The sequence below is a fragment of the Pholcus phalangioides genome, unplaced genomic scaffold, assembly GCF_987345545.1.
Source record: "Pholcus phalangioides strain wild (caught in Gottingen) unplaced genomic scaffold, Ppha-v1.0 ptg000017l_1, whole genome shotgun sequence".
Taxonomy (NCBI): domain Eukaryota; kingdom Metazoa; phylum Arthropoda; class Arachnida; order Araneae; family Pholcidae; genus Pholcus; species Pholcus phalangioides.
In genome coordinates, this window is record NW_028301610.1 from 67,306,993 (window position 1) to 67,331,350 (window position 24,358).

The following is a 24,358-nucleotide window of genomic DNA, read 5'->3' on the forward strand; positions in this document are numbered from 1 at the left end:
CCAAGTACGGTCGTAGGCCTTTTCTATGTCAAAAAATATGGCTAGCATATGCTCCCTCTTCACAAATGCTTGTCTTATTGATGTCTCAAGGCGTAAAAAATTGCATGTTGTTGACCTGAACCGTCTAAAGCCACTTTGATGTTTCGATAAAATATTGTTAACCTCAAGGTAGTGCATAAGGCGATAGTTGACCATGCGTTCCATGAGCTTACATAAACAACTGGTCAAAGCAATAGGTCGGGTCGGTAACTGTTAGGTTGCTGAGGATTTTTGCCAGGCTTCGGGAATGCAAGAACAATGGCTGCTCGCCAGGTGTCAGGAAATGAATGACTGATCCAGATCCGATTAAATAAAATGAGTAAATGTGACAATGATTCAGATGAGAGATGCCGAATCATGGAATAATGAATGGCATCGGGCCCTACAGCTGAGTCAGGACTTCACTGCAAGGCCGTCGTCAGTTCATGAAGGGTGAACAATGAATTGTACCCCGCCGGTGTAAAAGGCCGGAAGGTGTACGATGTACGTTCGGCTGATGATTTAATGGGATGAAACGATGGGGGATAGTTCGCATCACTGGAAACCGCGGCGAAATGTGCGGCGATGGTGTTCGCAATATCCCTCACATCGCTGATGATAGTGTCATTGGTATTTAAAATGGTGATGGGATGAGACTGATAATGACCATTGATGTTTCGGATCCGGTCCCAAATGATTTTGGATGAAGTTGATGAATTGATTCCCGTCGTAAACTTTTGCCAGGACTCGCGTTGAGCCTGGCGCCTGGTTCTTCTCGCTATCGCCTTTGCTTTTAAAAATGCCAACTTGTTGTCATGGGTAGGATACCGCCGGAACCTACTCCATGCTTTCTTTTGTGCTTTAATCGTAAGATTACATTCGTGGTTCCACCAAGGTTTAGGAAATTTAGGAAGTTTCCAGGAGACTTTAGGTATTGTTTCATTTGCTGCAGAGATGATACAACTGGTCACAAGGTCGACACAATGGTCGACGTCGGGTTGCGAAACCATATCCTCCGTGATTTCTGCCTTGACCGTGAAGTCTGCCCATCGGGCGGCCACAAGCTTCCACCGAGGAGGACCCTCGGGTATGCTATGGCTTCGATCAAGGCACTTAACCACTAGAGGGAAATGATTGCTCCCGTGGAGGTCTGGATCAACCGACCAGGACCAGTTCTGCAAGAGTGAAGGTGAGCATAATGATAAATCTATTGCAGTGAAACTATTGTTTGGGGCATGGAGATGAGTGAAACTGCCATCATTCATGATGGTAAGGTCCATGTCATCTAACAGTCGTTCAACCATTTCCCCACGAGGGGTGTTGCTGTTAGAACCCCATATCATGTTATGAGTATTGTAGTCTCCAAGAAGGAAAAATGGTGGTGGTAATTGATCAATCAGTTCTTCTAGATCTCTCTGTAAGATGGTGTCATTTGATGGTAAATAAATGGAACAGATGGTAATTCTTAGGCCTGTAGAGATTTCCACCGCGATGGCTTGCAGGTTCGTGCGCAGCGTTAGAACGCGCGACGACACATGATGTGGAACCAGCAGAGCAACACCGCGGCAGGCTCTACTCCCGTCATCGTAGTCAATACGAAACAGGGAATGTCGCCTGATGTTCCATGTCTCCGAGGGCTTCGTGAAAGTTTCCTGGAGTGCCACGAAAACAGAATGATAACGATTGATCAAATCCTTGAGATCTTCATAATTGGATCTAAGACCACGAATGTTCCATTGAATTATATTGGCCATAAATTTAAATTTCAAATAGAAGTAGACGGTTCAAGGTCATTAAATTTATTCCGGTCAATCTTGCGGCGGGTAGTACCGGATTCTGTAGTATTGTCAAGATCCATGTCACCAATCGATGTGTCATCGATAAGTGACAAATTTTTAACGGTGGGATGTGTCAAAGCTCTCTGCATGGCTTTTTTGGAATACCCCGTCTTGAAAGGTTTCTTTTTTGTTTTATTTCCAGAACTAATTTTCGGTTTGGTACCAGTAGATATTTTGAATGTGTTCGCTGTTGCTTTTCCCGCTTCTTCTTCGGAGGTAGTGGACTCCCTCCGGAATCCAGCGGAGCAACAGCAGCCACAACTATTGCATGGTTGATTGGATGAAGTTTGAGTGGATGTGTTAGCAATTGGTTCGGTCTGAGTTGTAATAGAAACTTTTGTTACACTGTTAATCTTGTTAGTAGTCGGTGATTGTGAAGTCGTATTGGCGTATGATTTACCAACTATTGGAGCTTGGTTAGATGTTATGCGACGACGTGCTTCGATATACGAGATGTTATTAAGGACCTTGATCTTCTGGATCTCTTTTTCTTCATTCCATTTCGGACACTTCCTGTCAAATGCGGGGTGAATGCCCCCGCAATTGACGCACTTGAATGATGTTGAAGTGCAGTTGTCCGAAATGTGGTCCTTCTCACCGCATTTCGCGCAGGTGGGTTGACTTCGGCACGCCGTTCGTGAGTGACCGAATTTCTGGCAGTTGAAACATCTTACGGGGTTAGGTATGTATGGGCGGATTTTGAGGCTATAATAACCTATTTTGATATCTTTCGGCAATGTTGGTGGTGAGAATTATGTTTCGTGTGGGAGCTGGATTGCCATCTTTGCGGCTCATAATATGTTTGGCAGATGTTACGCCTTGAGACGCCAGCTCTTGTGTTAGTTCTTCTTCATCCATGTTAATTAAGTTATTATCTGAAATGACACCACGTGAATAATTCAACGTGGGATGGATTTTGACTGTTATTGGAATGTCTCCGAGAGATGTGAGCTTTTGAACGAGTTCGGATTGTTTAGGTGTGTTAGTTTCAATTAGAAGGTCTCCTGAACGAAGAGCCTTCACTGATTTTAATGTGCCTATTGCGCCATAGAGAGCTTTGTCTATTATGAATGGTGACACTTTGGCCAGCGGTTTATCAGTGTCAGTACAATGCAGGAAGAAAAATGAAACAGGAGCAGGATCAGTGACAATAGTATCGCTCATAGCAGTTCTTTGACGTTTTGGTGCATTTTGGTTTTTCCCCATTTTGGAGATAATGTTTTCGGCCCCTACCGACCATGCCCACCATGGAGCCCTACAAGGGGACGCGCACACGTAACCGATGAAGGTTAGTAGCAACGTCAGGTTAGGTAGGAGCTATACACCACCGAAGCAGGCGAGCAGACGCGTTAAAGATCCAAGATCGCCGTGAAGCAGCACCAACAAACCTCAACGACGTCCGGCAGGCCCGGTCCCTCTACCTGCCCAGTAGTGTAACCCCTTCAGCCACCGAGGCGACCAGCCGATTGACCAAGACGGGGCTAATCCAGGCCTCCCGTTTCGGCTGAATCCGAGGCCAAAGCTAGAGCATCAGGCTAACCAGGATCCCCATCTCCAGCCTAACGGGTCTCCACGCACGGCAAACACGCAGGTAGACAGCGTCCCGGATGGAGCATACGCTAGAAGCAATGCCCCATCCGGGAGGACCCCTCCCCGCCTGAGCGGGGCCCACAATGAGGGGTTGGACACAAAAGACAAAAACGAGGACAAAACGAGACGCAAGACATGTACTGCAAGATGTGTAGAAATAAACGTGTAATTTGGGCTATTGAAGGTGAAGTATATGAGCACAAAAAGCGATGACAATGACGTGTGATAGATTTGGCGTTACCCAGGGTGCACCACGAGGAGGCCTATCACATTACACCCCTTGTATAAGTGTATGCACTATAAGTGTATGTTTCAAGCTCAAGCTTGAATGATATTTCTATTCCCGATTGTGACACTCACACACATTTCATTCAGGTCAGGTCAGTATCAGAAAATAGTATTAGTAATTTTAGAAAGTTTGTGAAAAATATAGAGAGAGAATTTTTTATTGGATTTTTTGAGTTGACTCAGTGCAACTCCTTTTTTGAAGAGCATATTTCTAGAAAAAAAAGAAGAGATTTTTACATGTTTTGCAACAAGCTTTGCATGTTGCTCATCAGATTCTGGTAGAGCTAAAATATAGCTTCAAAGAATGTCAGTTGCTGCTACTTCACAAGTATATTTCCGGCTTCAACCAAAAATTTATGAAGTATCGCTCGCTTTTCTTTTTGCGAACTTTGCTCTAGGATGTCTTGCATGCAAGTTTTGGCAAATTCGCACATCTCATAAGTTGAGTTTAGGCTGGCCACCGATTCATCAGAGTCCGGATAGATTTCATTAGTCCCGGTATTTTTTGGTTCTGGTGTGCCGGCATCATTCACTGCGGTTTGGGGTGTAATGTGATAGGCCTCCTCGTGGTGCACCCTGGGTAACGCTAAATCTATCACACTTCATTGTCTTCGCATATTTGTGCTCATATCATTCACCTTTCAATAGCCCAGATTACATGTTAATTTTCATACACCTTACAATACTTGTCTTGCGTCTGTCTGTCCTGTACATGTCCTTGTCTTTTGTGTCCAACCCCTCATTGTGGGCCCGCTTAGGCGGGAGGGGTCCTCCCAACTGGGGCATTGCTTCTAGTGTATGCAATATCTGGGACGCTGTCTACCTGCGTATTTGCCGTGCGTGGAGAATCGTAAGGCTGGAGATGGGGACCCTGGTTAGCCTGATGCGCTAGCTTTGGCCTCGGATTCAGCCGAAACGGGAGGCCTGGATTAACCCCGTCTAGGTCAATCGGCTGGTCGCCTCGGTGGCTGAAGGGGTTACACTACTGGGCAGGTAGAGGGGCCGGACTTCGTGAGGTTTCTTGGTGCTGCTTCACGTCGATCTTGGATCTGGAACGCGTCTGCTCGCCTGTTTCGGTGGTGTATAGTTCCTACCTAACCTGGCATTGCCACTAACCTTCATCAGTTACGTGAGCGCGTCCCCTCGAAGGTATCCATGGTGGGCATGGTCGGTAGGGGCCGAACAAATTATCTCCAAAATGGGGAAAAATACAAATGCACCAAAACGTCAACGTATAGCTATGAGCGAAACAATTGTCACTGAACCTGCTCCTATTGTTTCATTTTTCTTTTTGCATTCTTCTGACACTGATAAACCTCTGGCCAAAGTATCACCATTCTTAATAGACAAAGCTGTCTATGGCGCAATAGGCACATTAAAATCAGTGAAGGCTATTCGTTCAGGAGACCTTTTAATTGAAACTAACACACCGAAACAATCCGAACTTATTCAAAAGCTCACATCTCTTGGGAATATTCCCATAACAGTAAAAATTCATCCCACGTTGAATTATTCACGTGGTGTCATTTCAGATACTAACTTGATTAACATGGATGAAGAACTACTAACAGAAGAGCTGGCGTCTCAAGGCGTAACATCTGCCAAACATATCATGAGCCGCAAAGATGGCAATCCAGCTCCATCACGTAACATAATCCTGACATTCTCATCACCGACATTGCCGAAAGATATTAAGATAGGCTATTATAGCCTCAAAATCCGCCCATACATTCCTAACCCTGTTAGATGCTTTAACTGCCAGAAATTCGGTCACTCACGAACGGCGTCAACCCACCTGCGCAAAGTGCGGTGAGAAGGACCACATTTCGGACAACTGCACTAATTCACCATTCAAGTGCGTCAATTGCGGTGGCGACCACCTCGCATATGACAGGAAATGTCCGAAATGGAATGAAGAAAAAGAGATCCAGAAGATCAAGGTCCTTAATAACATCTCATATATCGAAGCACGCCGTCGTATAACCTCTAACCAAACTCCAATAGGTAATAGATCATACTCTAATATGGTAACAAATCCATCGTCAGCTAATAAGACTAACAATATCACCAAAGCATCTGTAACAACTCAGACTGAACCCATAGCTGACACATCATCTAACCAACCGTGCAATAGTTGTGGCTGCTGTTCCTCCTCTGGATTCCGGAGGGAGTCCACTACCTCCGAAGAAGAAGCGGGAAAAGCAACGGCTAACACATTCAAAATAACTACAGATACTAAACCAAAAATCAACTCTGCGAACAAATCGAAAAAGAAACCATTCAAGACCGGATATTCACGAAAAGCTGTACAGAGAGCGCTGAAATGTCCATCCTTGAAGAATGTGTCACTAATTGATGACACATCAATTGGTGACATGGAGCTTGACAATAGATCCGATTCCGGTACTACTCGCCGGACATTAGACCGAAATAAGTTCAAAGACTTTGAACCGTCTACTTCTACTTAATTTATGGCCAACATAATTCAATGGAACATTCGTGGTCTTAGATCCAATTATGAAGATCTCAAGGATTTGATTTTTATATGTTGTTGCTATAAGAGTAAATAATATAACAATCAGTATCGTGAATATGGTGAACATTCTCTTGTGTCTTATCAGTTCTCCATGACTCTCCAATTCGTAGGACCAGCAGCTCGGTAAATCGAATGACGGTACATCCGTTTTCCATGCGATTCCCTGCTTTCTATTGTTTTGATCGTAGATCACGGCTTCCACTGTTGTTGGCATTTCAAAGCTCTAACCAAATATGTTTCAAAAATGGGTTTTTTATATAATCTCTCGGAGCTCCGGTTTCTTCTAGTGCTTTCAAGAAAATCTCTTGACCCACCACGGGTGATTTTCTTCGACCGACCACACTTGATATCAAATCGCGAATGTCGCTTCCTTTGATGAGTCTGCTCTTATAAACGATCGAGCCGTTAGAATTAATTTTTAATACGTTCGGATACTTATTTATATGCGTGATAATTTTTTCTGAGTGCCCTCTTTGCGATTTCGGGGCAGAAATCAGAGCTATTGGTGATTCGTCAACTTTCTTTTTCTTCTCCTTGAATTTTCGGTTCTGGTAACCGCGGTGGATTATTCTCGGCGACGTTGATTCTCTTGTTCAGCATATTCTGATAGAGTTTAATTTTTATAGCTTCGGGCTCCTTGCTTCGCAGTATTTTCAACATCTCGTTGTCCAACTCAGAAAGCTGCTCTTTTGTGGTCACATGACGCGATAACAATTGTTCTGGAACCAGAGCGAATTTCTGTGCGTGCTCCATTATCTCGTGAACAAAGTGGCGAGGGTTTGTATGGCGGCTGGGATTAACTGGAACAAAAAACCTCCTTTCTGAATCAGCACGCGCTTTTTCTCGTATAGCGGCGTCTTTGCGAAGTGTATTTCTGTGCCTTTTCAGTTTATTTTTCTGTTTTGAGGATAACGGTATGATACCCTTCAAAATATTGAGTGAGCACTCGCAGACTGTCTTTAATGCTGATTTCGGTAATTTCTTCAACAAATCCTTACGTTTATTCCTCGGACAGGCAGAGAGTAGACGAAGCACTTGTTGCTTCTCCAATGCCATACTTTTAAATGACGGTATTTTTATTCCAACCATATGCTATAGCCTTCTTCAACGCGCAGTGCTTTATCATGCTTTCGTGGCGACAACAGTTCGCGCTCACTTCTGGCAAGTCCACAATATTGGGGCAGAGAATGGCATCGAGATTATAAACCTTTAACCCGTACTGTTGCAGTAGCATCCGGCACTTGTCGTGGCCTTTCGCATACAATACGACTTTTGATAATCGCTGCAAATGTTGCTCCAGCATTTCAAAGGGTACATCACCCGCCGACCACGATATTTCGTGTATGTTGTTGGTGACGTAGAGACATTGGTGTCTATCTCTAGGAGATAATTCCGAAAATTTTTTGGGCGGTTTGTATACAGAGTGAAAATTCTCTCTCGAATGCATGAAGCACCACGCCAACTCCTTGATTATGAATGTTCTATCCGACAGCTGGAAACCCTCGACCTCTATCACTGCCGTCATTTTCAAAAATGGAAAGTTTCATTTCCTGGGTTTATAGATATATTGCGTCTGCCCAGGTAACACGTTAGTGCGCAGGCGCATTTCTTCCTCCGTCTCGGGTAGTAAATCTACCATTAAATACGAATACGGTTTTTTCGTGCTATCCTCGAACACCTCATTGAAAAATTTGATTTTGCTGGGAAACAGCTGACGTCCCAGGTGGGTCACTTGACTGACATCTCTTCTATTTTTGAATAGAAACATATACTGTGTGTTCAGAGAAACGTTTCTCATTTCCCGCCCCTGATGAAACACGTTCTGCACAATGAAAATCACAGTCAATTTTCTGTGGTGGCTGTATTTTGTGAAAAGGTTTGCTAATTTTTTCTCGCCGGATAGCTCGTTCATGAGATCATCTAAAATCACCAAGCTGTCTTCTTCCACGCTTTCGAAATTGCTCCCCTCTCGAAATTCCACGTAGTCTTCCATGTCTTCGAACAGGGTCTGGAATTCGCCGTAAAACCCATATAACGCGCTTCGGGTGAGGTTCTCGAAACATTTCGTTTCTGTGTTTTAATAGTTCTCTGAGAAAATATGTTTTTCCCGAACCGGTAGGTCCGGCAATGAGCACGGTGCTCGGATGTGTCAGCTTGAAAGGTTCCATAGTAAATGACAAAAAATTACAATGCATTTTTTATTTAACAGAAAAATTTTTCTTTACAAAGCTTGCTACGCGCATATCGTTTTGCATATTAAAACGCGATACAATATTATTCATACTTTCGCCGATACATCGAGAATAGATAAAAAAAATCACATAGTGACCGCACACGGTTGTCTTATCTGATTGTAACATGACGTCATTATAGTCGACGCGCGAGTAGCGTCGTAGAAATCTGTTTATGTGTCCCTTCTTGAAATAGGTGGGCGGGTTCCCGTAAGAGTCGAAGAAATCAGCTCTCGCTTCGTTTTCGATGTAAATAGCCAACCAGTGCGTTCCGGGTTCGTTCTCTGTCCGTGTTCACAACCAGTGCAGCGGGATACGCGATCACATTTTCGGGTAAATTATCACTCGCAAAAACACCTAGGAAAGCCTTTCGAGTGTGGCGGTGTGACGAGAGGGCGTGCTCTATCTGTTTAGTGTTCATCCCGCAAAGTCACACAAGACGCTTCTGGACTTTATTTCCACCAGCGATTCGAATTCGGCAAATATTATAACCGACACGGTCTTGGTCAAGGCTGAGGAGAACTTGAGTTCCACTCGCAGATTGCCCTGCTTTTGTAGGTGCACGTGTCCGCAGTCGCTCATGTCGGGTATCAGGTTGAAAGCGAAGAGGCTGTAACCGTCGGCTTCATATTCTTCTCTGCTCACGTCACATCCTTTATCTTCTCCGGGCATTCCGGTGCCCACGAAGAGTGTGTTGTAGGCTCTGATGACGTGTCTGTTCCTAAAGTCTGGTTGTAGCGACGTGTGGGGGACGGGTCTTCCATCGATAGAAACAGAAACAAAGTTGACGTTGTTGTGCTTGAAGTCGAAGGGGTTCAAACCGAACGTTCCGTTGAATGCTTCCGTCTCCACCATGCCCATAACCAATCGCTTAGGCATGACACCCAGAAATACGTTATCTTGCACGAAACTCATGCTTCCCATGGATATCGAATAGACCTTGCATATCACACGGTTAATGCAATATTTGGCTGTTGTTTTCTCGAGCGCCATGGCATGAGCTACAGCCACAGCAGGATTCATTCTTACTTTGCGCACAAAAATACTCGCTTGCTCGATAACCACGTCGCAACCCTGAGCAGCAGTGATCAGAAAGAACTCGGGTTTCGATCGAACCAATCTCATCTTCAAGTCCACGAGAGAGAGCATCAGCTTCGGTTGATAGAATATGTCGACGTGAGGCACGCCCATCATTTCAAAAGAATTTTCCGCGAGTTTTGCTCTCTTCTTGGCCAGGTCAGACATGTGACCTGCAGTGTCCTTGTAGTACCCCTCGGCTGTCAGGGGTCCTCTCTTTGCATCCGATCCGTAGTTAAGCAGTGTTTCCAGGTAAGCTCGATACGGATAAGTGTGTGATGAGTTCGTGAGCGTTCTCCCGTTCAGCGAGACGTCAATCTGAGAGAAGAGGGAGTGTAGGAAATTATTCGCCGTCGATACGGCTTCGTCGGATTCTGGTTTTGTCACCTTTACTCTGACATACAGCTGAGTGGCAGAAAGGTCTATGTATTCTTCAGCACTACCGGCCACGTGAAATTCGAGGGGGGGCCCCCGAATCACGCACTTGAGATATGGGATGGTACTGCACCCACTCGGCTGATTCTATGGAGGTTTCCGTGGGTGGCACCGTGAACAGATCGGCTTCGCTTTTCAAACATTCATGAGAATTTTCGTGGATTAAAGCCATCGCTGAATATATCGGATGTCGACAGCTTTCTAGCTCTCTTCCTACTGACAGTTTTCTTGACGAGTCTCTTCCTTTTATTCTTTCCTCCGAGCATGGATTTGACTTTACTGGCCGCCCTATCCGTGAGAGACCTTCCGGCTTCCTTGGCACGGTCGCGAGCAGCTATCTTTGCGTCTTTTCCTTGAACGATGTCGTTGGCGAAATCTACGCCGGAGCGTAACAGTTGAGATCCCACGGCCTTGGCACCTCGCTTCAACAGCGGTACGGCCGATCTGAAGAGAGAGCTGAATATGGACCCGAGGCCATAACCTCTTTGCAGAGCGCTACCCTGATAATATCAGAGTCCGTTTCCAGCCTGTGTCAGATAGTAATCGTTGATGCTGTGTGCACAGCTCCGGTACGGCTTATAATGCATGTCGCAGTCTAAAGTGTAGTTTCACTATCACCTTTCCACGTTGAAATGTGAAAAACTTGCCCATGTGCGTCCTTAAATACATGTGAACGATGTCGAAACTCTTTCTGGCTATCGGCATGTAATGGGCACGTTCCAAAGACACGCTGACTATATCCCCATCTTGACCGCTAGTTTTCACGATTCTCAGTAGCGGTGCGTAGGTGTTACCCACGACCTGAGGTTCAACCAGGTTGCAGTACACGTACAAGAGATGAAAGTCCAATTTAGGATTTGCTGTGAAAGGGCCATCGACGATGGTCGGGCCCTCTATCAAGCCGGGCTCGAAACCCAAGTTTTCAGCTGTGCCGTGTCTGAGTCTGAGCTTGGCGTCTTTCTTGAGGTTCACCTTCACTTTTTTCGTGACTTTGTTGTACGTCACACCGATCTTGTCTTGAAAATTTTGAGTGGATATGGCTTTGATCAGTTCAGGGGTCGTCTCGTAGAAACCCGGGGCTATGCGACCGGTCTTCATTACCTTGTTACCGACATCGAATTCGAAAGTGTTTGTCTCTTTAGTGATGTTGTGGAACGAATGGGGATAAATTATCTCTGACAGTGCGACTTCCAGGATGTTTGGGAGTTTAACCACGAAATTCGAGAGCGTGTTGTCTGGAAAAAAGTCCATGGAGGCATCGCTGGGTAAAGTGAGATAGAAAGAAGCCATCTCGAAAATGACAGATGCGTGCGCTGTTTCCGGGTTTTTATAGCACTACCCACGAGTTGAATTTTTTCGGATAACCGCGAAATTTCACGAGGTACTGGACTATTCCTTTTCTTCTCCTCTTCTTCAAAACTTTTTCTATCGGGAATTTCTCTCCCATCTTAACACCGACCATCTCTTCGGCGTAGAAGGTGCCCTTGATTTCTTCCCCCATCAGATCTTTGAGTCGGTAAACGGGAATTTCCCTTCTAACGCACTCGCTCACCACGAATATCTCCTCGGTGAAATTGGACTCGTAACCCCTCTCGAAAGTGTGCTTCGATCTGCTAATGCGCACGTGATCACCCACTTTAAACTTACATTCTTGTTTCTTGGATGTATTCCCATAGAGATTGTTCCACACCTCAGACTCGTTTCCGGGGTTCACGTCGACGTGTCTCATTTTTATAGATCTGTGATACCTGTGATTGTAGCTCCACACGAGATCTTCGATCATGTCGATGTAGCGATAAGTATTCTTGGCAGTGAAGTATTTGTACATCCAGTTTCTGAGTGACCTGTTACACCTCTCCACCACGCTGGCTTTGATCTGTTCGTTCTCTGTAGTGAAAAACTTAACGCCTTGACGCTTTAGATAACGCTGTACTCTGTAGCGCCACTGGTTGACGTTGCTGAAAGATGCTTTCTAAAGCTTTGACCACGTTGTCACCGGTTTTTCTTTTGAGGGGTATGACGAAACCATATTTGGAGAAGACGTCGATGCATGTTAAAAGATAGTTGTAACCGTCGTTGTGAATGGCTAGATTACGCATGTCCACCAAATCGATTTGAAATTGACTGTTCAGCCCTTTCACTATAGTTCTGTTGCGGGGAAACACTTTTTTAATCGATCTGTGTAACGTGTACGCTCTCTCGCCAGCCAACCAATCTTTAATTTCTTTTTTAGGTTTATTTAACACGCGCTTGAGGGCGGAAACGCCACCGAAACTCGCTGGAAGACGTGGGTTTCTATACCTCTCCTCCATTGCTTGTGTTAGACTTATGTGTGTTACATTGCCTTTTTATTTATTTTTTCAGGATCGACATCTATGCGAGACCTGTGGCAAGGAGTTTTCTCTGCGTCACAACTTGAATCGCCATAAGTTGACGCATGGGGAGCGCAGCCATAGATGTTGGATCTGCGAGAAATCGTTCCACCGCAACAGTCACCTCATGCGTCACCAGCGTGTCATGGGCCACCAGCAAAGAGCGTCACCGCATGGAGGAGCAGCACCACCTCAAGGAGGAGGAGCACAGTGGCCGTATGGAGCGCCACCCCAAGGAGGAGCACCCCAGCAAGGCGGGGAAGCGCCCCAGCCTGGGGCATCGAACCATCACCGAGCACCACCGCAGCAAGGGGCAGGAAGGCAAGTCAGGCGTGCTTTAGGTATGTTATCCACTCACGAACTGACCCCCACACCAGACACAGAGATGGACATGACTACCTTCCTCGACAGCGTGAGAGGGGAATTGGCACAGCGCTTGGGGGAAGATATGATCACTCATAGATCATTAAAGTGGAATTTAGTTGCGACTGCTGTGTTTTCGAGGAGGGGTAGTGACGGGAAAGACGAGTTCTGCAGCGGGTATCTCCGCAGCAAGATGCTCACCACTTTAGATATCGAGCAAATCGATGAACAGCTGCAGGAAGCCTTCGATAAGGTAAAGCAGGCGACAGAGGATTTCGAGGGCTGTGGGAGTGGGTGCTCTTGCTTGAGCTGAACACAAGTAGGTATCAACCACTGGGTGCAGCTAGTTACATCACATTGCCAAATGGGGTAGCCAACAGGGGAGCCATCATCAACATCAAGAACCACGACGAGAAATGCTTCCTCTGGTCGGTGTTGGCTGCCCTACACCCAGTGCAAGTACATCCCGAAAGGGTGAACCAATACACGCAGTTTGAGAACGAGCTTGATACCACAGCTCTCAAATACCCGGTGACCCTAAACCAGATTGGTAAATTCGAAGTGTCGAACTCTCTGCGTATAAATGTTTTTGGGTGCGAGGGGATGGAAGTTTTTCCTCTTAGGATAAGCGAGGCGTCATCGCAGACCATCATTAATCTGCTACTCATCAGCAACGAGACAACGGCCCATTATTGTTTAATCAAAAATATGTCTCGTTTGCTATCATACACCACGAAGCATAAAGGTGCTTCTTATTTCTGTAATTACTGCCTTCAAAAATTCTCCACCCGTGAAAAACACAATGCACACATATCGCATTGTCGCGAGCATGGTCCGCAGCGCGTCACTTATCCTAGTGAGGGGGATAATATCATGTTTTACAAAAATCACCATTTCCAACTTCATGTCCCCTACATCATATATGCAGATTTCGAGGCAATCTTGGAACTTGTAGAAGGATGCGATCCGAACCCCTCGTTTTCCAACACCACGCAGAAACATCATCACCGCCCCTGCGGTTTTGCATATACACTTGTGGGACCCGATGGGTTGTATGTGAAAGAGCCCAAAGTTTATAGGGGTGAGGATTGCATCAGTGAATTTTTCCGGTGCATCATCAATGAAGAGCGGTTTGTCATGAGCCAGTTAGATAACCCGGTGCCTATGCGGATGACTGCTCATGATCAAAAAAGTTTCAGCGAAGCCTACACTTGCATGGTTTGTGAGCAACCCCTGGGCGATGATAGGGTTCGTGACCACTGTCACATTACTGGGGCGTACAGGGCCGCACTTCACCAGAAGTGCAATCTCCAACTGCGGCTTAGGAGATTCATACCGGTGATTTTTCACAATCTGCAAAACTATGATGCTCACTTTCTGGTGAAAGGTTTGAGCGAATATCCAAACCGAAGGATCGAAGTGATCGGGAGGAACATGGAGAAGTTTATCTCCTTTTCTCTCGGTCGCTTGCGATTCTTGGACTCAAACCAGTTCCTCAATGCGTCATTAGAATCCCTTGTGAAGACTATGGAGCCCGGTGATTTTCTAAACTTGTCCAAATGCTTCGGGGGTAAAAGTCATTACCTTCGAAGAAAAGGTATATATCCATATGAGTATTTGAACTCGTTCAGTAAATTTAATGACCCAGTGCTGCCCCCAAAAGAGGCCTTTTACACCTCTCTTGCGGATCAACATATTTCCGATGAGGATTATGAGTACGCACATGACATTTGGAGAGAGTTCGAGCTTGCTAATCTCGGTGATTACCACGATCTGTATGTAAAGACAGATGTGCTTCTCCTCGGGGATGTGTTCGAGCGTTTCAGGAGGCTGTGTGAAGGCAACTTCAAGATAGACCCTGTGCACACGTATACATCCCCTGGATTGGCTTTCAATGCATGCCTGAGGATGACCGGTGCCAAGCTTGAGCTGATCACTGACCCGGACATGCACCTCTTTTTGGAGAAAGCTGTGAGGGGTGGTGTGTCAGTTATCTCCAAACGATATGCGCGGGCAAATAATCCTCTCGTATCCGGTTATAATCCCAGTGAACCAACTTCTTATATTATGTATTTCGATGTAAATAATTTATATGGTAAATGTATGATGGAGTCTCTCCCGGTGAGCGATTTTAGATGGTTGTCACCGAGTGAGATCAGCGAGATCGACTTTTTAGCTGTGGACGACAACGCCGCCAAGGGTTACATACTCGAGGTCAGCATGGAATACCCGGTGAATCTGCACGATAGTCACAATTGTTGCCCCCTAGCAGCTGAGAACATAGAGATAACCCCAGAAATGTTGTCACCGTATGTGCAGAGACTCGGTGGCAAACCATCTAAAAAGCTCGCTCCGAATCTGATGAATAAAACTTCATACGTCATCCACTACCGTTGTTTAAAATTATACACCTCGCTGGGGATGAAGCTGACGGGTGTTCAACGTGCTATCGAGTTTACTTAGGAGCCGTGGATTCGACCATATATAGCGTTCAACACCGAGAAGCGAAAGCAAGCTCGGTGTGAGTTTGAGAAGGACTTTTACAAACTTCTCAACAACGCTGTGTATGGGAAGTCCCTAGAAAACCTGCGAAAGCACGTTGACATCCGTTTGGTCAACAACCAGAAGAGCTTGAGGAAGCTCACATCATCCCCAGCGTTCGAAGATTTTCGTATCATCACCGGTGATCTAGCTGTGGTAAGGATGAACAAAATCAAAATTCATTTGGATAGACCAATCTATACCGGTGTGACTATTCTAGACCTATCCAAAATGGCAGATTTCCATTATAATTTTATGAAAAGAAAGTATGGATCCAATGTTGAAGTTTTATTCACAGATACGGACTCGTTCTTATACGAGATTAAAACCGGTGATGTATATAGAGATATGCGGGAGGAGCTTCATCTATTCGACACTTCGAATTACCCCAGTGACCATCCTCTGTTCAGCCTAAAGAACAAGAAAGTGGTGGGTTTGATGAAGGATGAGAACGGCGGCGAACCCGTTGTGGAATTCGTTGGTCTCCGCGCTAAAATGTACTCGATGACCACAGCAGTCACGGAGAAAAAGACCGCAAAGGGGGTAGTTCGCGCAGTGGTTAAAAAACATCTAAAGCACGAGGACTACTTGGCTTGTCTAAGTAGCAAGGCCACCATAAAAAATAACATGATTAAAATTGCATCAAAACATCACCAGCTGCAGACGGTGGTCATGAGGAAGCCGACGCTATGCCACCGTGATGACAAACGATATATTCTCGGTGATGGTATAAATACATATGCATATGGACACTACGCGATCCCCACGACGTAGTGTCCTGTAAATATTATCTTTCTTGTAAATTTTTTTTATTACTCAACTATTCGAAGTATATATCTTTAATCATGTAAATAAATGAAAACTTGATTCATATAAAATGACTCTAATTTATTATCGTTGTGTTTATTTTTCTTTACAGCTAACTTGGAAAAAAAAAATGGGGGGGGGGATGTGTTGAAAACTTTCTAGAAAAGTCATCTTTGAGTAAAAGTGTGTTTAAAAAAAAATTACAAACGATAATTTATGTACATCTCCTATTTAATTAAAGGGAGGAAAAAACGTGTGAGCGCCATCTAGCGGAGGGCTGCGGAATAGGGTAAAGACATCCCCTCGTAAGGTGGGGATTGCCTATTGTCCTGGTGGGGATACTTGCCCGGTTACGCATAGGACACAGTCGCATCACACAATCATATCTTTTACTACGAGAGAGTCAACCGGAGTGCCCTCGTTGTCAAATTCCATTGACCATTGCTCATGCTTTGACTTGTTCATATCATCGTCATCATTTTACGACCGCTTTTGGTCAAAGTCAACTTTCACTTCGTGACATTTTAAATGACCATTGCGATGCATCTCGCATTTTCAAGTTCATTAAAGCCCTTGGTTTTTACAAGCCACGTCATTGCTTTGCGTTTCATGCTGGTTTTTATCATGTGCAGTTTTTTATTTTTTTTGACAACAAAAGGACAATTTTTCTTATTTTTATATGGTCATTTTTTGGCGCAGTTTGACCAAATTGGTCCTTGCGCCAAGAAATTCAAAATCCAATCCTAGAAAATTTCAACCAGATATCATTTTGTTCCGAACAAGTGGACCAAACAATTGAGAACAGCACCCTCAATACCACAATAACGGAGAACACAGACCGTATGGAACCTGAGGGGACCCCATCTGAAAGGAATGCAGAACAGAGTTCGAGGACCCCGCACAGACCAGTCAAAGACGAGAGAAGCCAAAAGAGGGCCAAATAGCCGACCAAACGCAACTTGAAATAGCGCGCAGCACCCCCCCCCCCCCATCACCATCATCACTTCGGACGGATCCTGTAGAATAGAACAAATAGTTTCCGATGGGAAGAATGGAGGACAGTTGGGCAGAAAAATAAAAGGACCTCCACAAATATCGTATCCTTGGGCAACCCAGACGATCCAGTGGAAATCTGAATCAGAACAGAATGTACCATCGCAACGATCAAAACCGAAATCAACCTCAGCACAACCGACTGGGGGGGGGGGGGGTATAAACGTGGAAGCAGCAACTTCAGACAGATCCACGGGGCACAAACCTAACCATTAATGGCGGAGGAGAACGGCAGCAGAGAAGCACCTCAAGTCGGAGGAAACCTGAAGCCGGCCACTATATGCAAAGAGAATGAAGAACACTCCCCTATAAAACAGTGAGAATGAGACAAGCAGCACTCCGAGACGCACACCAACGTCAAAAAATATGCACCATAACCCCACCAATCTACATCCAACTGAAATTCTAAAATTCAACTGACAGGAGCGAGGCTGCCATCCACTATTTAAAAAGATACGTTCAACAAAAATCTACAGACATCATTCTACTGCAGGAGCCGTGGGTGGACACATGGATGCAGTGGACGTCATGGAATCTAAAGGCGGCAATACTGGTCATCAACAAAAAATTTTAGGTACAACCTTCTCACACTGTTTGTCTGTACTAACTATTAAAATTGGTCTGAACAGACACGAATACATCATCACGTCGGCATATTCCTCACCTTACGACCGACTTTAAAAAATAAAAGACATACTCTCTAGGGCGTAAAGGACACCCACAATCGTTGAGCAGACCTGAATAGCCAACACTCCCTTCGGCTAGACCAAGGGGCACCAAACTACTTAACTTCATACGGGCAGATAATCGTACACTACTGAACGACCACGGCGGGAGAAAAGGAGGCCCCGACATCTTAATAAATGAGTTTTAAACCCGAGCCGCATATAATGGTAGACTACGAGATTAACCATAGCCTTCATAAATATATTAACATCGAAATTCTCGACCGGCCGCAGACACGTCGTAACCACGTACTCGAATTCTCAGAGGCAACTCAAACCATCCACGAAAGACCTTATCAGAAGTCTAGAAGTAGCCAGCAATGAATCGAGCGCGCCGTGGAAGACACTTTGGGGACCGCACTCTTAGGGTTAGCAAAGAAATTCAAAAAGATCTGACACCATGGTTGGATCCCAGAAATTGAAATCATGAGGAAGAATTATTCTGGATTTTCAATTTATTGGCGCAAGGACCAATTTGGTCAAACTGCGCCAAAGCAAGACATAAAAATAAGAAAGATGTCCTTTTGTCATGTCAAAAAACTAAAACATATAAAAAGGAACATGAAACATAAAACAATGACATAAATTGTAAAAATCTATAATTTTTCATATAAACCAATGGCTTTGATGAATTTAAAAATGCGAGATGCATCGCTATTGTCATTTAAAATGTCATGAAGTGAAAGTTGACTATGACCAAAAGCTGTCGTAAAATGATGACGATGATGTGAACAAGTAAAAGCATGAGCAATGGTCAATGGACTTTGACAATGAGGGCACTCTGGTTGACTCTCTCGTAATAACAAATATGATTGTGTGAGGCGACTGTGTCCTATGCGTAACCGGGCAAGCAGAACTTCCTCCTTTCGATTACTCCTGCAGCTCGAACGCCAGTGGCCAAGTGTGGGCTTGATGGCAAATAATTTGTTATTTATCTGATTGTTCCAATGATCCTGCCAGCGGTGATGCATCACTTCCCGGAGGATTGAGAAGTGGTCACTGGCAGGTACCAAAAGGTTATTGTCAATGTTAGTTGTTGTTCGAGCTGCTGTGTCTGCTTTTTCGTTGCCCGGTATTCCTACATGACCTGGTACCCAGTAAAATTTTACTGTGGTACCATGATGAATGAGGTAATGCAGTTCATGAAAAATGGCATGAATGAATGGATGAGTGTGAAACGTACAGGAACACAGTGCTTGTAATGCGCTGAGAGAGTCGCTATAGATGATGCATCGTCGGTGGCGTTTGCGTCGTATATGACGTAGAGCCTGAAGGATTGCGTACAGTTCTGCCGAATATATAGTGAATGTGTCTGGAAGTTTGAAAGATGTCTCCTCACAGCAGATGTAGGCACAACCGACATGGCCAGGGCTCTTGGAGCCGTCGGTATATATGGGGAAGTACCTATTGTACCTACCCCTGTGCCTGAAGAATATCTGTCGATATATGACATCTGCTGTGGTGGCTCTAGGGTATAATGATAATGAAAGAGACATCTGGCAGAGACTGCTCCCATGGTGCCAGTTGCCAAGCAATTGGGGCCACACGACTGATGTCTAATTCTAGTTCTTCCACAAGTGCCCTCATACGAAGACCATAAGACGGAACACATGAAGGGCGAGCAGCAAAAAGTCTATGAAATGACGGATTGAAAATGACATTATGAAGTGGATGACCTGGTAAAGATTTCATTTTAATATAATATTTCAAAGAAAGCTGTTGGCGTCTTGTTGTAATAGATGGCTCGTTGCATTCAACATACAGACTCTCCATAGGGGAAGTCCGGAAAGCTCCAGAACAAATGCGGAGAGCAAGATGATGAACTGGGTCGAGCACACTCAGATAGCTCCGAGGTGCTGACCCGTATACAATGGAACCGTAGTCGAGCTTTGATCTTATTAGAGCTTTATACAAGTGAATGAGTGACTTACGGTCTGCTCCCCATGATGTAGACGAGATGACCTTCAAGAGGTTCATCGTCTTCATGCAACGAGCTCTTAATTGCGCAATATGAGGTTTGAAAGTCAGTTTTTTATCGAATGTGACGCCAGGGAATTTTGTATTTTCTACTATTGGTATTTGACTATTGTTTAGAAACAATTGTGGGTCATCATGTAGGTCTCGACGCCGACAAAAGTGCATAGCAACAGTCTTGTCAGCGGAGAATGAGAAGCCGTTATTATGTGCCCAATTGCTGATCTTGTTGAGTGCGGTTTGTAATTGTCTCTCGGCTGTCCTCATATTTACTGATTGATATGACATCAACAGATCATCCACGTAAAGTGCGCCAGTGACAGACAACGGGAATTGGTTCAACACACCGTTGAGTCTTAAAATCAACAATGTAGCACTTAAAATACTACCTTGAGGTACACCTTGTTCTTGGATTTGGGGAGCTGATAATGTACTTCCGATCCGTACCTGGAAGATGCGTCGAGCGAGAAAATTCTTAATAAAAATGGGCAAGTTGCCCCGCAAGCCGCAACTATAGAGGTCGGAAAGAATTCCGTGCCTCCAAGTACGGTCGTAGGCCTTTTCTATGTCGAAAAATGCGGCTAGCATATGCTCCCTCTTCACAAATGCTTGTCTTATTGATGTCTCAAGGCGTAACAAATTGCATGTTGTTGACCTGAACCGTCTAAAGCCGCTTTGATGTTTCGATAAAATATTGTTAACCTCAAGGTAGTGCATAAGGCGATAGTTGACCATGCGTTCCATAAGCTTACATAAACAACTGGTCAAAGCAACAGGTCTGTAACTGTTCGGTTGTTGAGGATTTTTGCCAGGCTTCGGGAGTGCAAGAACTATGGCTGCTCGCCAGGTGTCAGGAAAGGAATGACTGACCCAGATCGGATTAAATAATATGAGTAAATGTGAGAGTGATTCAGATGAGAGATGCCGAATCATGGAATAATGAATAGCATCGGGCCCTACAGCTGAGTCAGGACTTCGCTGCAATGCCGTCGTCAGTTCATGAAGGGTGAACAATGAATTGTACCCCTCCGGTGTAAAAGGCCGGAAGGTGTACGATGTACGTTCGGCTGATGATTTAATGGGATGAAACGATGGGGGATAGTTCGCATCGCTGGAAACAGCGGCGAAATGGGCGGCGATGGTGTCCGCAATATCCCTCACATCGCTGATGATAGTGCCATTGGTATTTAAAATGGTGATGGGATGAGACTGATAATGACCATTGATGTTTCGGATCCGGTCCCAAATGATTTTGGATGAAGTTGATGAATTGATTCCCGTCGTAAACTTTTGCCAGGACTCGCGTTGAGCCTGGCGCCTGGTTCTTCTCGCTATCGCCTTTGCTTTTAAAAATGCCAACTTGTTGTCATGGGTAGGATACCGCCGGAACCTACTCCATGCTTTCTTTTGTGCTTTCTTTTGTGCCATCATTCATGATGGCGAGGTTCATGTCGTCTAACAGACGTTCAACCATTTCCCCGCGAGGGGTGTTGCTGTTAGAACCCCATATCATGTTATGAGCATTGAAGTCTCCAAGAAGAAAAAATGGTGGAGGTAATTGATCAATCAGATCTTCTAGATCTCTCTGTAAGATGGTGTCATTTGGTGGCAAATAAATGGAACAGATGGTAATTCTTAGGCCTGTAGAGATTTCCACCGCGATGGCTTGCAGGTTTGTGCGCAGCGTTAGAACGCGCGACGACACGTGATGTGGAACTAGCAGAGCAACACAGCGGCAAGCTCTACTCCCGTCATCGTAATCGATACGGAACAGGGAATGTCGCCTGATGTTCCATGTCTCCGAGGGCTTCGTAAAAGTTTCCTGGAGTGCCACGCAAACAGGATGATAACAATTGATCAAATCCTTGAGATTTTCATAATTGGATCTAAAACCACGAATGTTCCATTGGATTATGTTGGCCATAAATTAGGTAGAAGTAGACGGTTCGAGTTCTTTAAATTTATTCCGGTCTAGTTTCCGGCGAGTACCACCAGATTCTGATAGATTATCAAGATCCATGTCACCAATTGACTTGTCATCAATTAGTGACACATTCTTGAGGGTGGGACATTTTATTGCTCTCTGTATTGCTTTTCTTGAGTATCCGGGCTTTTTAGATTTATTTCCAGAATTAATCTTGGGTTTAGTAACAGTAGGTTTTTTGAATGTGTGCACTGTTGCTTTTTCTGCCTCTTCTTCGGAGGTAGTGGACTCCCTCCGTAATGCAGCAGAGCAACAGCAGCCACAACTATTACACGGTTGGTTAGATGATGATGTTTGAGTTGATGTATCAGCCATTGGTTCAGTCTGAGTGGTTACGGATGCTTTGGTGACATTGTTAGTCATATTAGAATATGATCTATTACCTATTGGAGTTTGGTTAGAGGTTATACGACGGCGTGCTTCGATATATGAGATGTTATTGAGGACCTTGATCATCTGGATCTCTTTTTCTTCATTCCATTTCGGACACTTTCTGTCAAATGCGGTGGTCGCCACCGCAATTGACGCACTTGAATGGTGAATTAGTGCAGTTGTCCGAAATGTGGTCCTTCTCACCGCATTTTGCGCAGGTGGGTTGGCTGCGGCACGCCGTTCGTGAGTGGCCGTATTTTTGGCAGTTAAAGCATCGAACAGGGTTAGGAATGTATGGCCGGATTTTGAGGTTATAATAACCTATTTTGATATCTTTCGGCAATGTTGGTGATGAGAATGTGAGAATTATGTTTCGTGTGGGAGCTGGATTGCCATCTTTGCGGCTCATAATATGTTTGGCAGATGTTACGCCTTGAGACGCCAGCTCTTGTGTTAGTTCTTCTTCATCCATGTTAATTAAGTTATTATCTGAAATGACACCACGTGAATAATTCAACGTGGGATGGATTTTGACTGTTATTGGAATGTCTCCGAGAGATGTGAGCTTTTGAATGAGTTCGGCTTGTTTGGATGTGTTAGTTTCGATGAAAAGGTCTCCTGAACGAAGGGCCTTCACCGATTTTAAGGTACCAACTGTGCCATAGAGAGCTTTATCTATTACAAATGGTGATACTTTGGCAAGCGGTTTTTCGGCATCTGAAGAGTGCAGAAAGAAAAATGAGACAGTTGATGAATTTGAAGCAGTTACATTGACATGTGTTTGGTTTGAAGCAGTTCTTTGACGTTTTGGTGCATTTTGATTTTTTCCCATATTTAAATGGGTATTGTTCCACTCCCACCCACCATGCCCACCATGGAGCCCTACGAGGGGACGCGCACACGTAACCGGTGAAGGTTAGTAGCAACGCCAGGTTAGGTGGGAGCTATACACCACCAAAGCAGGCGAGCCGACGCGTTCAAGATCCAAGATCGTCGTGAAGCAGCACCAACAAACCTCAACGACGTCCGGCAGGCCCGGCCCCTCTACCTGCCCAGTAGTGTAACCCCTTCAGCCACCGAGGCGACCACAGCCGATTGACCTGGACGGGGCTAATCCAAGCCTCCCGTTTCGGCTGAATCCGAGGCCAAAGCTAACGCATCAGGCTAACCAGGATCCCCATCTCCAGCCTTACGGGTCTCCACGCACGGCAAACACGCAGGTAGACAGCGTCCCAGACAGAGCATACGCTAGAAGCAACGCCCCGTCTGGGAGGACCTCTCCCCGCCTAAGCGGGGTCCACAATGAGGGGTTAGACACAAGACACAAACATGTACAGGACAAAACAAGACGCAAGACAAGTACTGTAAGATGTGTAGAAAAAAAACATGTAATCTGGGCCATTGAAAGTGAAGGATATGAGCACAAATAAGCGATGACAATGACGTGTGATAGATTTAGCATTACCCAGGGTGCACCACGAGGAGGCCTATCACATTACACCCCGAAATCATGAGGAAAAAAGCCCGGGCCCACAAAAGGAGATATGAAAAATCGAAGGCCGAGAACAAGGCCAGAACCCTGGGAATTTTCCGTAGAAACAGGGCTGAGTACTCGAAGGCGGGTAAGAAAACGAGACGAGAAAGCTGGAAGAAATTCTGCACAGAAGCTTCAGACCCCTCCGGTACCACGGTCAAAAGAACAAGGCCACTTCAGCTCCTCATGGAAGTCGAAGAGAACCACACCATCCTTAAATCGGCCGAACAACAACTAAAGGCGATGTTTCCCACAGACGACTCACTTCCACAACCAAACCTCTACTAACATCTCATAATGGAAAGACCGATCACCCACTCCGAAATCTCCAGGATTATAAACAAACTAAGCGATAGAAAAGCTCCGGGGCACGACAACGTACATAACAAGCTTCTAAAAGGCATAAACCGATCCTTCCCCAAACTGCTGCTAGCAATGTTCAATAAGTGTCTCGATCTAGCAGTGTTCCCACGGCACTTCAAGCTTGGGAAGGTGATTCTCGTTCTCAAGAAAGACCCGAACATCATTGACTCGTACCGTGCCATCCATCTCCTTACCACAATAGGGAAAGTCCTGGAAAAAACCCTTACACAACGAATCATCTTTCACACTGAAACCAA

The 24,358-nt window shown here is 45.1% G+C and overlaps 1 protein-coding gene across 1 annotated transcript; it reads left to right on the top strand.

The window, feature by feature from the left end:
• Positions 1 to 13,351: 13,351 nt before the first annotated feature.
• LOC149074668 (uncharacterized) lies at positions 13,352 to 15,211 on the top strand. Its single transcript, XM_089247373.1, has one exon. It carries the CDS (start codon positions 13,352 to 13,354, stop codon positions 15,209 to 15,211), a length of 1,860 nt encoding a protein of 619 aa, XP_089103499.1.
• Positions 15,212 to 24,358: the final 9,147 nt, after the last annotated feature.